At 36.5% G+C, this 13,893-nt stretch overlaps 3 protein-coding genes across 4 annotated transcripts; 1 reads left to right on the top strand and 2 right to left on the bottom strand.

Moving 5' to 3' along the window:
* Positions 1-612: 612 nt before the first annotated feature.
* On the bottom strand, positions 613-2,583 carry LOC104763772 (transcription factor TCP13). The gene is made up of 2 exons (XM_010487150.3): positions 2,173-2,583; positions 613-1,880 (listed from the first exon to the last, which is right to left on the bottom strand). Exon 2 carries the CDS (start codon positions 1,859-1,861, stop codon positions 773-775), a length of 1,089 nt encoding a protein of 362 aa, XP_010485452.2. The 5' UTR covers positions 1,862-1,880; positions 2,173-2,583; the 3' UTR covers positions 613-772.
* A 4,483-nt stretch (positions 2,584-7,066) lies between these two features.
* LOC104730668 (ninja-family protein AFP4) lies at positions 7,067-8,683 on the top strand. Its single transcript, XM_010450232.3, has one exon. It carries the CDS (start codon positions 7,532-7,534, stop codon positions 8,471-8,473), a length of 942 nt encoding a protein of 313 aa, XP_010448534.2. The 5' UTR covers positions 7,067-7,531; the 3' UTR covers positions 8,474-8,683.
* A 66-nt stretch (positions 8,684-8,749) lies between these two features.
* LOC104763770 (LRR receptor-like serine/threonine-protein kinase RPK2) lies at positions 8,750-12,837 on the bottom strand. 2 transcript variants are annotated; one of them, XM_010487148.3, is made up of 2 exons: positions 12,584-12,837; positions 8,750-12,497 (listed from the first exon to the last, which is right to left on the bottom strand). In XM_010487148.3, the coding sequence occupies exon 2, from the start codon at positions 12,466-12,468 to the stop codon at positions 9,052-9,054; it is 3,417 nt and encodes a 1,138-aa protein (XP_010485450.1). In that variant the 5' UTR covers positions 12,469-12,497; positions 12,584-12,837; the 3' UTR covers positions 8,750-9,051. The 2 variants fall into 2 exon arrangements, with proteins under 2 accessions (XP_010485450.1, XP_010485449.1); XM_010487147.3 differs by having other exon boundaries at positions 8,750-12,662.
* Positions 12,838-13,893: the final 1,056 nt, after the last annotated feature.

The following is a 13,893-nucleotide window of genomic DNA, read 5'->3' as shown; positions in this document are numbered from 1 at the left end:
GATACGTACACATACATTATTATTTACTAGCTTTTGTCTTTATTACCCTATTTTACTTGTTCTTCCTTCCTCCAATTTACTCATTGGTTCCTCCTCTTAATTACCTCCCTACTTTATATATTTACATAAAGCTATAAATAATTTTTTGTGTCTGCAAGCCTAGCTCTTGCATTTGTGATGAACATGCATGTGATACTATACTGTACATAATTTTAGTAAACAACGAGGGCATTTAGCCTATCTAGTCATCTTAAGTTTTTAAACGGGAATGGCATCCTTGCATCTTCAGTTAAAATCCAACTTACTACTCTATTCATCATCCAATCTATCTACAGTCACGAGCTGAGTCAGTTAATGCACTACTGTGTATCCAATAGAAACACATGATCCCTCCTTAATAGATTCCATCTCATTATTGCGTTATCTCTATTGATGAATCTGTGTTTGTTTAGCTTCTCATTCTCAAGAGTTTATACATTATTTGTTCTTATACTAAGAGCCCTAAATGTATCAACATTTCATGCAAGTGTGTTAGTGTGTATTCAGATCCTACGAGGATGCTATAAATATATTTAGAGAGAAAGTTCCAAACACATGCTAAACGCACAATAATTAATAAATCAGTTATAGTATTAATTTGTATATAAAAATATATCAGAAAAAGAGTACAATATTATTAATTAGCTACTAATTATTGTTTTTGTTTTGTGTCCCCCGGCCCTTACTTCTGAACACGAACAAAACATTAATTGTTTCTATAGCTAGCCTAATTTCACATATGGTGTTCACTTCCTCTACTTGTACTACTACTCTCCGACCCTCGAAGCTTCGACATACTAGCCGCTGTAGTGGTATTATCTCGGCTGAATTGGACATAAGGCATCCGATTATTAATGTCTCTACCACCATTGTTGTTGCTACTACTTCCATGTAGCAATGAATATAAAGTCGAAATGTTTTGGGATGACGAAGATGAAGAATTACCCATTAATGGCATTTGAAAATGGCTTGCCATTTGCCTCGGATCTATTGTCTCCATAGTTCCCGAACCAGCTGACGAAGATGATGGAAACAAAGATTGTATAGTTGTTTTCGTTGTTGATGTCGTCATTGGACATACCAAAATTTGTGATGGAAATGGGACAAGACTATGTAGTTGATGTTGATGATAATCTCCTTGAAAGCTCAAATGTTGATGTTGGTGATGATGATGATGATGATGTTCCATGTTGTTGTGATAAGTTCCGTAAGACCCAATATGATGATTGTTTGTGAAAACGACATCGTTGTCTCCCTTCTCTTTGTTGTTTACTTCACGGCTGCTAGTAGTAGTCTCCTCTACACATCCATTGATTTTAAACCCGAGTTGGGTCGGATCTTGATGAACCGGCCTTTGACCAAGATTCAAGAACGACTGATGATGGTTGAAGAGGCTAAAATTCTCCGGCGAGATTGGTAACGGAGGGAGCTCGTCGATCTCCTCTTTAGCTGCATCGAGCAACCAGTCCACGGCTTTGCTAGGCTGGTCAACGCCGAGTCGTTCTTGAAGATCATAAAGCTGAATAGCCGTGGGGACTGATAATCTCACGCGTCTGTCACGTAGCCCACGTAGCGTACACACTTTGCTGTGACGGTCTTTGCCTCCAAAGGCGCGTGAAACCCTAACAATCCTCGGATCCTTCGACTTCATCCAAGAAGAAGAAGAGGAAGAGATGGAGGTTGGCGGCTTTTTAATTACGGTTTTGCCACTGGTGGCTCTGGCTTGGTCTTCTTCTTGATCTTCTTCTACGTCTCCTTCACGTCTTGCCAAAGCCCCGCCCGAAACTTCGTCGTTTGCATCTTTCCAAGGCACGATATTCATAATGCTATTATCAAGATCTCTATATATATTTAATACAAAAAGATGAATCAGATGTAAAACCGTTAGTAGAAAATATAAGGGAATTTAGAATTAAAAAAAAAAAAAAAACAATTTAGTTTTGAATTTCGAAATCTCATATACCCTTCCGAGTTTCTCAATCCTTTAAAACTTAATTACAGAATGGAAAGAGAAAATAATTTTTTCTATATGAAGGAGAAAACAAAAAAAATTAGGGTTTAATTGAGCTTTTTTTCCTTCAATATATAAGACAGGATAAAAAAAATATATATAAAGCATGTACTGTTTCTTACCTGAGTTTCAAAGTTTGTACGGCCTTAAGATTTAACAGAAAAATCTAGGGTTTTGCTGTTCTACGATGTTAAGTAATATATGAAGAATGATGATGCTGAGTAATAGAGTAATAGAGAGAAGAAAGTATGTGATTCGAATTTTCTTTTTCAAAAAGTAAAAATGAAAATGAAAAGAGGAAGATGCTTTTGGAAGTGAATATGAGAACCCTACCAATAATATCATAAGCCTCCAAAATTTAGAAGAATTGCGACTTAAGTATATTTATTATGTTGAAAAAAAAGCAATGGACAACATAATGCCACGTGGCGGATTTCGCTATCCTCGAAGGAAAAAGAAATTAAATGCGTTTGAATAAATCAGTCGAGTTCATTTTCATCTTTATTATTATGGATCATCTCAAATCTATATACGGACGAGAAAATTAAACTCGAATATTTTATCATCTATATATATGTGATATGACTTGCAACTATAATACGGCTAAGAAGAAAACTCCAAACAAGTATACGTGAATATCCAAATTTAAAAGAAATCAATTATAGATACCAAAATATAAACATATATTGACGTGAAGTTATATATAATAGTAGCTTGTTAGAACAGCTAACTAATGTTCTCAAGATGAAAATAAATTTAAATACCCCCACTGAATGAATTATGAAATGCAACTCACATCCTTAATGTCTCTAGCTAACCAAACTCTTTCAAGTTTCATCCTTGATGTCTTTCTGTTTTCAGTTTTCTTTCAAACTTCATTGTATAGTCTACAATTTTCTACATACATAAATTTCACATTTCATTAAAAAAAGGCAACTCACATATTACATATATCATATATGGTTATATAGTGTATATATAATATATATCAATATATGTGCATGACCATGCTGTCATATCGACGACAATTGCAAAAGGTTGTGTGAATTTACCCGATGCACGCCTCGTGTACCTTGTTGAGTCACGATTTTACCTTTTCAAAACACAAGTACATTAATTAGACATCACTATGCCCTAGTTTACTTTTGCTTCATTTTTTTTTTAAACATAAAAACCGGTTTAACATCTTTGTTTTATCAAAAGGTTGGATATAGTAATATAGTAATTGACGTTTCTATATATATGTATAATCGGATCTGTCCTATTTTTCTATTTATATATTTGGATATCGTGATCTAGTAATTGACATTTCTATGAACGAATATATATCTTCCTCAAAACTCGGTCAATAGTAGTTTCAATAATAGCTAGAGATACTCTGCGATATAGTCGGGAGATCATACTTAATTTGTAATCAAAGAGTCTTTATATACTCTGTAATTATAATCTCTTTGGTAAATGATGAAAAAAATACAAAGACTTTCATTCTATACATCTGTATTAATTAATTGTGGTTATCTACTAAAAAACTAATTGACATTTGACTGGCACGAAAAAGAAAAAGAAAAAAGATGTGCATATATACGTTTTGGTTAGCTACCACATACAATATTTGAATATAAAAAAACATTCGTCAATTTAAGATCCTCAAAATTAAGTAATTATATCATATATACATAATGAAATATCTGTTGGCGACTCTCAACGAGAGCATGCTTATTATTTGATACCATTTCCTTTGTTTACCAGAAAAAAAAAATGCTGGCAAGCTAGACTCTTATATCTGGATCCATTTGCGAAATTATATATTGTATCAGCACAATATGTGAAAGGAAAAGGGCCATGTAAACCCTTAACTTGACAACTTTATTTCTCTCTTTCTTTTTTACGTGTTAATGTTCTAAGAAAACATTGAAACAAAATTTTTCAGATTTTCAAAGCAAAAAAAAAAAAAAAAAAAAGAAACAAAAAACAGAAGTGGCGATATATTAGGTATCCACATGATTGTCTTTATAAGTGTGCAACTTATCCATTCACAATAAGATTCCAACCAATTTTTTATTTCTTAAATGCATTATAAATATCTTATGAATCGATAACATCAGATTAACTTTTTTTAATTAAATTGTACATCGTCTTTAAATAAAGTGATGTAAGAATATTAATAGGAAAAAATAGAAGTGGACGAAAGCAATATATCCTTATGAATCAAAACAAAGGAGCGAGAAAAAAAAAAGTGTGATGATGATCATTTTATCTTAAGACATCACATGAGAACAAAGGAGAAATCGGACAAACTTAAAATCCACCAAGTCATATCTACTTCACCGACTCCAAAAGCTTGTGGTCTCATGAACAAAGATTGGGTTTTTAATAGCTTTTCAATAGTAATAATTAATGATGTGAAGGATCAACGACAATAATATCCGAAAAGCGGGTCTAATCCAAACGATACATATTTGAAGTCATATAAAATATATAACATATACCCATTGAAAACAACTCATACAATATACATATATATAGAAGTAAAGGAATTTTCAAAGTTTGAACATTAATTAAGAAACTAATATACATATCTTGTTAGAATTTAAAAATAACAGTTCTCCATGTTTAATACGTACCAATTATAATATAAGCGTCAGCTAGAGCTGGCAAGACAAAAAAAAAAGGTACGAGTTAAGTGAGGTTACGTGGATATTGCAGATAGAACACCATATCATTAATTTCGCACGACGTGGATATTCAAATGATCTACCTATACAGTACCGTCGGTACGCGTACGCATGCCATTTCGAGACGTATACAATTTAGTTTCTTCCACTTGAGGTTGATGAGATCAAACACGTTTATATATACACATATAGATATTTAGATATATATATATATATATATAACATTTCTAAGATTCTATGATCATATTCATATATATACGACCAGGACTTTTAAATATTCTAGAGAACGTACATTGACACTTTAATTTCTTTTTGAAACGTTGATATTGTCCGCATGTGAAAACTAGCTCGGAACGTGCAAGTATGAGTTATTGGTAGATTAATGTATTCAAGAATATTAATACTTGCTAAAAAAGTAGCTGAAGAGTGAAGAGAGGGTTGGGCATCTCGAGAGAGAAACTGAAGAAAACAGAAGAGAAAAAGAGAGTTATTTACTAATACTCAATGGTCCCCCAATTTTCCCTATCACTTTTTTGTTTTACCTGTCACGATTTCAATTACCTCTATTATAATTATCCCCAATAGTTATATTTCTATTTCAGTGTTACTTGTTGTATTGTGGATCTAGTAATGGTATACCGAAACAGGCAGCAAATTTTCACTTTCAGTTATAGTGTCTTTGATTGAGTGGATCCACTAATTGACATCTTATTATAACACGCATATATATGAGCATGTAGATATCATAGTTGTTAGAAAGTTTAGATATGAAACACAAGTCTCTTATTTGGTATATCCATTGTCAAGACAAACATAAAAATGTTGCACATCAATTTACCTTTTTTGTACTTTGGGATATCAATACATTTGAGAAATTAAATTGCAAATTATAATTAACAAGAATATGACTCATAAAAAAAAAGGTTAGAATTAATTCGATATAAAAATTGGAAGTGCAAGCAAATGCATGCGTACTTTTATCTATGTACTGTTCCTATCCCAAACACCAATCCCTATGCTCAATCCATATGGTAGATACTAGATAGTAACCCAACATATATATATATATATATATATGTCTTAGATGGCCACTAAGCAAATCCATGTGTACGAACGAGTCTTTCTTTGTTTATTTCACGAATTCCAACTTGTAATATGTATGTGATTGTTGATTTTTTGAGTCCTAGATCATGAATTTGGGCCAAGAAAAGAATTATAGAGGGCCAACTGCGATGGGAAAAAGCCCAATGGATACAGTTCCTATGTTTTAGAAAGCTGACTATACCTTTGGAGAGAGAGAGGAAGTTTTGTGGACTCTTTTTGGGTCCGTAACTTCTTCTTTGTTTAGCTATAAACTGTTCGTAAAGAAGTATCTCTTCTCGTGGATATCGAAAACATTTAAATTATGTTTATGTAAATGTGGTGTTCTACAGAAGATAAATTAATTATTACATTATAAATATTATAAATAAGGTTTTGCAACTAATGGATGTATTACTACCAATTTATATAATAAATGTGAAAAAATGTTGTAAAAAACACAAAAATTATAAACCGAAGCCGGTGGATGACTAGTAATGCTTAATTTTGTTATAAAAATAAAAAAAATTAATAATGACCCTGCTGCAACTTGGTAACATATTGTCGTGAAGCAATGAATAAAAGAGATACGTGGCGTATTCTAGAAGCGAAACGTGTCACTAATGTTATCACTTTTGATTATGAGAAAATAGATTTGAATCTTGTACAAAAAAAAGAAATACAAGTTGGCCACTATGGTCGATGGATGGCGTGTCCCACTTCTCTCTCGATTTGTTTTGCGTCTCTTTAGGAGAATCCTCAGTTCCTTCCTCTCCTCTTCTTCTTCATCTACACTTTCAAAAAATAAATACTTATTACGAGTTAACAACCAAATAACATATATATTATTAAGGTTAACAACCAAATATTTGTTGACACACAGTTTTCCTTTTTTAGAATTACTAAGAACGTGAAGTAGGGAGGACACAACACAACACAACACATAGTAGCTACCAAAAAAAAAAAAAAAGAGTTATGTTTTCTTTAAAAAAAAAAGAATTTGGTTTTTTGGCTGTCGAGGGAGGCCCAGTCAGGCTGGATACACGTGGCAATAAAGTGAGCACGTTGATAATTAAACACGTGTCAAGTTGTAGACGAACAAGTAGAGAGAAGCCTACGACGTCTACTACGCCCACTTGATTGATGATGGATATGCCCTTTTCCACGTGGCGCGGTGGGTGGTCGTCTTTTTTTTTTTTTTTTTTTTCGTTTCTTCAATAAATTAACTATAGGGAAAGTTTTCAAAGAAGATGATAATCCGAATCATTCCTATATATTTGTTGTCTGTCAACCGATAAAATCAATTTGTCATATGATTATTGTAATTCAAATGGGGCATATTATTAACTTGGAATTATGATTGGTTATATTAAAGGCCAACTTGTGCGGAAAAAAATATATATACTAAAAATAAAGTAAAGTATCCGTACTAACACATCGTCAACTATGCTTGTAATATAATTCATTAACATGATCTTTTCATTCTTTTCTTTTTTTCTCTTTTCCTTCAAAATTATAAAATACTGCAAATTGTAGTACTACGGTTTATCATAGTTAGTAAGCATTTGGTGCTTTGTTTTAAGGAAAAAACGATATTGTTCGTAGTCTCTCTCTCTCTCTCTCTCTCTCTCTCTCTCTCTCAAAGATCGAAAATAGAAAGTTCATAGCCTAACTAAGACGTTTCTTTCTCCCATTCTTCTCTTTCGATTTTTTTTTTTTTGGATTAATGGAGATGATAAGAAGAGGTGGTGGGATCCCCAACGGCGTCGTTCAAGTACCTAATCTTGCTGCTAACAATCTCTTGCACAAGTATTTCATCTCAAGCAACTATCTTTGTCAAACAACAGACTCTGATCAGAGCCGGGAACAAGAATCGAACAAGAAAGAAGCTCAAGAAGAGGAGGAGGATGAGGAGAAAGATGTTGAGCTCACGTTAGGTCTTTCTCTTAATGGACAGTTTGGTACGGATCCGAGATCGAGGAAGAGGAAGAACTCTGAATTGGGTCGATCTTCTTCCATACCCCAAGGTTTCTTTTTCGTCGATGAGCTAAGATCCGGCGGCGGAGATACGCAGCGTGGTGTTAAAGACATGTTCCAGCTGGATCGGACGCGTTCTCTGCCTGTTGTCGTAACCGAGATGGAGACAACAGAGAGGAAGAGGATGCGATCGGAGAAGACGAGGGCATTTATGGAATCTCCGGTTCATCCTCTGTCAAAAGATAAAAACAGAGCCCAAACCGCCGAGACAGAGGAAGAGAAGGCGAGGGCGTTTTTGGAGTTCAAGATTCCTCCGACGAAGGAAAAGGATGAAAAAGATCGGTTCGTTGTCTCTGGTCCTGTCAACGGCGGGAAGGGTAAAAATGCGAGGAAGAAGAATGTGCAAGTTTCGGGAATGGAGAAGGCGAGGAACATCCTAGAAGACATGCCGTGTGTGTCGACGAGAGATGTCGGAGCCGACGGGAAACGAGTGGAAGGGTTTCTGTATTGGTACGGAGGGAACAAGGAGGAGGTCAAGATAGTTTGTGTTTGCCACGGCAGTTTTCTTTCACCGGCCGAGTTCGTTAGGCACGGCGGATGCACCGTGAGCGACGACAATAGTGGTGGTGATGTTACCATTAACCCTCTTAGACATATTGTTGTTAAACTTCCTTCTTCTTCTTCCTTGTAGTTCATTTGCTAGGGTTAATCCCAAACTAATTCAGAGACTCTATTTCATTCTTTTTTTTTCGAGTTAAAACATCAAAGTTGATATTGAAGAATGAAGATGAACCCAAACACATTGTAAATACATTTTATAGACTACGTTGTATTTTGCATTGATCCATGAAGCATTCATTCATACTGGAGAATTAATGAACTTGAGTTGGTTTTGGAGTAATCTATTTGCTTGTTCCTCGGTCTTAAGCGTTACATAATCTGCAATGAACTTTTTTTAAAACAATAATAATAAACCCCACAAAACTTTTTATTAAAAACAATTTACAAGTGGGACAGAAACAAAAAAAATTAGCTACAATTCTTCTTTCTCATATTTTTTTAATGTATGTTCTGCTTTCCTTTAGAGAGACCTATCACAGAGAGATAGAAAGAGAGATCAACCTTCCTATGCCTTCCCCTTCATATAGACCATCCAGAACCCCATAGGAAACTAAACCTCTCTTCTTCTTCTTCTTCTAACTACTACACAAACAGGTTTACACAAAAACTGAGGAAAGAAACCTTTTAAGAAAATAATAATAATCAGTGCTAACATGACGGAGGCTGCAACTGCTTCAGCCGTCTTACAACTTGCTTCATCGTTGGTCTCGTCGATAGTGAATCCACCGTACACACAACCGCTAAATGCAGAACCTCTACTAGATCATCATGAGGACCCGCGTCCCACAAACCCGCTGTGAAAAACTCCTTTGCCCTTCCTTGTCTCAACAGCATACAAGCCCATTGCACTATGTTGAAACCGTTACCGTACGACACAAACGACGGATCCAGTGCTTTCTTGTCCGAAAGCAGCTCAAAAAGCACCACTCCATAGCTGTAAACATCTGCTTTATCCGACACCCGGCAAGTCATAGCGTACTCGGGTGCTACATACCCAAACGTACCCGCCACACCTGTTGTTGCGTGTGTTTCCGAGGTCCCAAGCAATCTCGCTAACCCGAAATCTGATAAATAAGCGTTGCAATCATCATCCAGTAGGATGTTGCTCGGCTTAACATCTCGGTGAAGCACACGTGGGACACATTGGTCGTGGAGGTAAGCGAGTGCTCGAGCAATGTCCAGGGCGATCTTGTGAAGAACTCTCCAATCTCTTGTGGATCTTTCTTGGATGAATTTCTCGAGGTTGCCTCCTGGGAGATAGTTGTAGACCAAGAACATCTCGGTTTCGCTAGCGTGATAACCAATGAGAGTCACAAGATTCGGATGTCTAAGTCTACCAAGAGTTTTGATCTCTGCGTGGAACTGTTGCACACCTTGAAACCGTCCAATGGAGAGGCGTTTGATTGCGACGACCACATCTTGAGATATTTCTGCTTTGTAGGTCGCTCCAAATCCACCGTTTCCAATCAGATTGCTTGCGTTGAAGTTTCCTGTGGCTCTAACAACATTGTCAAAGGTTATTGGAACTCCAATGTCCATGAACATAGTGACTTCTCGCTTCGTAGTGGCCATGATCTTCGATTTCGGATGCCATTTCCTTGTGTAGAAGAAGAGAATCACAAGAGCGATCAGAACCGAGAAAATAGCTGAAGCGGATGCGATTGAAGCAATCTCTAGCCAGTTAAATCCACCCTTTCCTTGCGACTCAGGTGGAGAGTTTTCAGCAGGGGAAGATGCGTAATCCTGCGTGATAGAATCTCCAGCAGAGTCTCGGGAATCAGAAGATGGTGTTGTCAGAGAAAACACATGGCAAGGTCGAAGATAGGGGTTTCCCTGAACAGTGCTGCATTTGGTCAATCCGTTGGTTGAAGGAACTGGACCTGACAGATTGTTGAAGGAAACATTGAAAACAGCAAATGTCGCAAAACCTGACGGGATTGGGCCAGAGAGGTTGTTATTGTTGAGAAGCAGCACAGTGAGATTCTTCAAGTTGACGAAATCATGAGGAATGCCGCCAGATAGATGATTGGAAGAGAGATCAAGAACATCCAAGGAATGCAACTGACTAAAACTCTGAGAAATTTGCCCTGTGAGGTTATTATTCGCAATCGAAAGGTATGTTAAAGCTGTCATCTTCTTCCCGAGGCTTCCCGGTATCTGACCTTGCAACTGATTCCAGCTCAGATTAAGAGCAACGAGTGAACTTAGATCCCCGAGACTCGATGGGATTATCCCGAAGATCTGATTCGACGAAGCATCAAGAATCTTAAGAGAAGTGCACATCTTGTTTAGTCCTTCAGGGATCCGACCTGAGAGCCTGTTGAAGCTTACATTGACATAAACTGCTTTGAGTTCGTCACAGTTATCAAACAGGTTTCCTGGGAATTGCCCGTACAACTGATTCCCTCCAGCAGAAAATATGTAAGAGACTCGCTTTCCTAACCGCTCCTGTGCAAGTGGTATAGACTTGAGAGTACCAGTGAAGTTGTTGTCTGCGAAATTATGAAACACGGCCAGACCTCCATCACCTCCAAGATCCATCAGGGAAGTTCCAACTTGAGACTTCATGGTGAAGAAGGAGAGATAAACAGATGACGGGTCGTTGTTGTAAGATTCGATAGAAAACCCGTCAAAGTAGACAACAGGAGGACAATGGGTTGTGGTATTATTGAGAAACTCAGGGATGAAACCAGATAAGCTGTTTCCGCCAACATCAAACACACTCATACAGGGGACTGAAGTCTCTTTGAGAAGCTCTCCCGTAAGCATATTCGAGCTCAAATCAAGAAGACGGAGGTTCCTACATTTACTAAGACCAACAGGAATCTCGCCTTTAAAGAAGTTCTGACCCAAACTAAGCATCTCCAAGTTTTGACACAAACCCCAATCTCTTGGAAACCTCCCTTCTAACGTAGCTCTTGGCACCCAAAGTATCTTTAGTTTTGGAAGCCTAGTGATTTCCTCTGGAATTCCCCCTTGATAGAAATTGAATTCCTCAGTCATAGAAGTTAAATCAGCGCCTGGAGGTAAATCTGATACCCCTCTAATGCTGGTAATGTCATCATACACATTGTACAGATTTGATAGCACGAGAACAGACAACGAAGAGCAGTTCCCGAGTTCAACAGGTAATGGACCACTAAGAGTGTTCTTAGAAACATCCAAAACCTCAAGCTTCTGAAGATTCCCAAACTCTAAAGGGATAGTCTCCTCCAATGTATTTATATACAACAACAAAGACCTTAAACTGCCACACTTGCCCAAACTCTCAGGAATCCTCCCAATCAAGAAATTACCAGACAAATCTAAATGCTCAAGCTTCCCACAGTTATCCCCAATATCTTTATGCAAAGAGCCTTGAAGCCAGTTTAAAGGCAAGTGCACCACTCTGAACCTCCCAACAAAACCAGGAACAGTTCCATTCAACCTATTACCACCCAAATTCAAAATCTCCAACTTGGACAGACTCTGAAGCGAGTTAGGGATTTCACCTGAAACTCGGTTAAACCCTAAATTCATAACCCGCAGATTCCGTAACCCAGTAATCCGAACAGGCAATGACCCGGTCATCAAATTCCCTTCCAGATCAAGAACTTCAAGATTCTCCATTCCCCAGATTCCTAAAGGAATCTCTCCGCTAAACGAATTGAAAGGCAGAGACAGAACCCTAAGCTCTGTGAGACCCACGACTACAGAAGGCAAATCCCCCACCAAAGCTCCATGATTTCCGATACAATCCCTCCGGATACCAAACCCATACAAAGGAAACTTACCGATATCACCACAAGTGAAACGATTCCGACTGGTTTTGGAACTCCCTTTATCGCTTCCAGAGCCAGTAATGTTCAGAGACGTGACTCGAGAGGTCGAATCGCAAGATACACCAAACCAGGAGCAGTAATCTTCATTATCCTCAACCCAGCTAGCGAGAATCGAATTAGGGTCCGACAACGTTTTCTTAAACCGAAGCAACACCGATTTGTCCGAGTCAGCTGCTAAAACAGAGAGACAGGTAGCAGCGAAACAGAGTAACCAGAGAGAGAACACAACGTTCCAAGGCATCATCTGTCTACGGAAAAAACGCCATTTGATCACTGAAGAAGGCAAAGAAGTCATCTTCGTAACTTATCCCCAAAAATGGTTTTTTTTTAACACACGAAAAAAAAAACCCTAAACCCACCTTTGCAAAGTCTGCTAATTTTGCAATTGACGAGTAAAAAGATCCTTCCTTTTTTACTGGGCGATACAATCTCAAGCTCTCGACCCTTTAACCCTAATTTGGGGAGGGGGAAGGATGATGAGAAGCTTTTTAGTGAGAGAAACAGATGAAGCAGAGAGAGAGAAGAGAGAGGAGAGAGAAAGAAAGATATGAGAATTCAACACTGTCACTGAGGAAGACGCGTTTTTTTTTCTTCTCTGTTTTTTTTTTACGTTAATAAAAAAATATCTTAAATGTTATTTATTTATTTATTTATGCAGACAAAAAAATAAAATTCTTTCTGTGAATAAAAGAGTTGGCTTGGCTCACTTTGCTTACTTCCTATTGGCTAACACAAACTCTTTTTATTTCATTTATATATAGTATAGTTTTAAAAACTTACAAAATAAAACCATGTTGTAAAGTTATTTTAGCATTGCAGTCTCACCGCATCAAATCGCAATAGGTACATGATTGATAACACAGTAGGTAGATGCGAACGAGTTATCTTATCACTAAATTTGAGGTCACATTATTTTTAGTGATAATGAAATAAATTATGTTGAGTCATAATAAATGTAACGATCATTCAACTCTACTCCTAGTAGTAGTATCTTATATATATCTCCCCAAGACGTATCAATCTCTCATCCACCAATGTTATGCTAAGATCTTGAAGCTATACATTTATTACAGATACATATATGTATATCAGTATATGGACATGTGTTTATTTCAAATTTACTTGATAAAAAAAAAATTCATAATCTAGCACTTACTTAAAATGCATGTGACAAAGATGTGTTTCTTTATAACAAAAATATTGAGAAAATGTAAAGTGAAAAAGGGACAGAATCGCCTCTTTTCAAGGATTTATAACTAAAGGAAGCTTCAAGATAAAGCAAAAGAAAATGTTTTTTTTCTCATATACTATATAAATGCATAATTTTGTCATGTACCCAACACATTAGCCATTAGCCAACATTTATGGGGATAAAAAGAGTTGAGTTATATAACCTTTTTAAATGAATAATTACAAGGAAAAAAAAAGTTTGTTTTCTTAGTGAATTATATCTGTCTTTTAGCTACTACTTATAAATAATACGTATTGAAATAAAGTAATAAGGAAATGTGGTCCTTGTTTGTATGCATCACAAATGACATAAGAGTTATATCATCCATCGGCTGGTTTGTAACCAAATTCAATCGAACCAAAAATGTGGTGTCAATGCTAAATACTGGAACTCGATTTGGATCATGACTTACAAGTTTACAAAGAAGAAAAAGAAGAA

The sequence above is a fragment of the Camelina sativa genome, chromosome 19 (assembly GCF_030686135.1).
Source record: "Camelina sativa cultivar CO46 ecotype springtype chromosome 19, ASM3068613v1".
NCBI lineage: Eukaryota > Viridiplantae > Streptophyta > Magnoliopsida > Brassicales > Brassicaceae > Camelina > Camelina sativa.
The sequence above is the reverse complement of the archived record's forward strand: the minus strand, read 5'-3'. Positions and strand labels throughout refer to the sequence as shown.

What these genes read in the sequence shown, in the direction of transcription:
- LOC104763770 (XM_010487147.3), bottom strand. Translation starts at nt 12,519, where the DNA reads ATGACTTCTTTGCCTTCTTCAGTGATCAAATGGCGTTTTTTCCGTAGA.
- LOC104763772 (XM_010487150.3), bottom strand. Translation starts at nt 1,861, where the DNA reads ATGAATATCGTGCCTTGGAAAGATGCAAACGACGAAGTTTCGGGCGGG.
- LOC104730668 (XM_010450232.3), top strand. Translation starts at nt 7,532, where the DNA reads ATGGAGATGATAAGAAGAGGTGGTGGGATCCCCAACGGCGTCGTTCAA.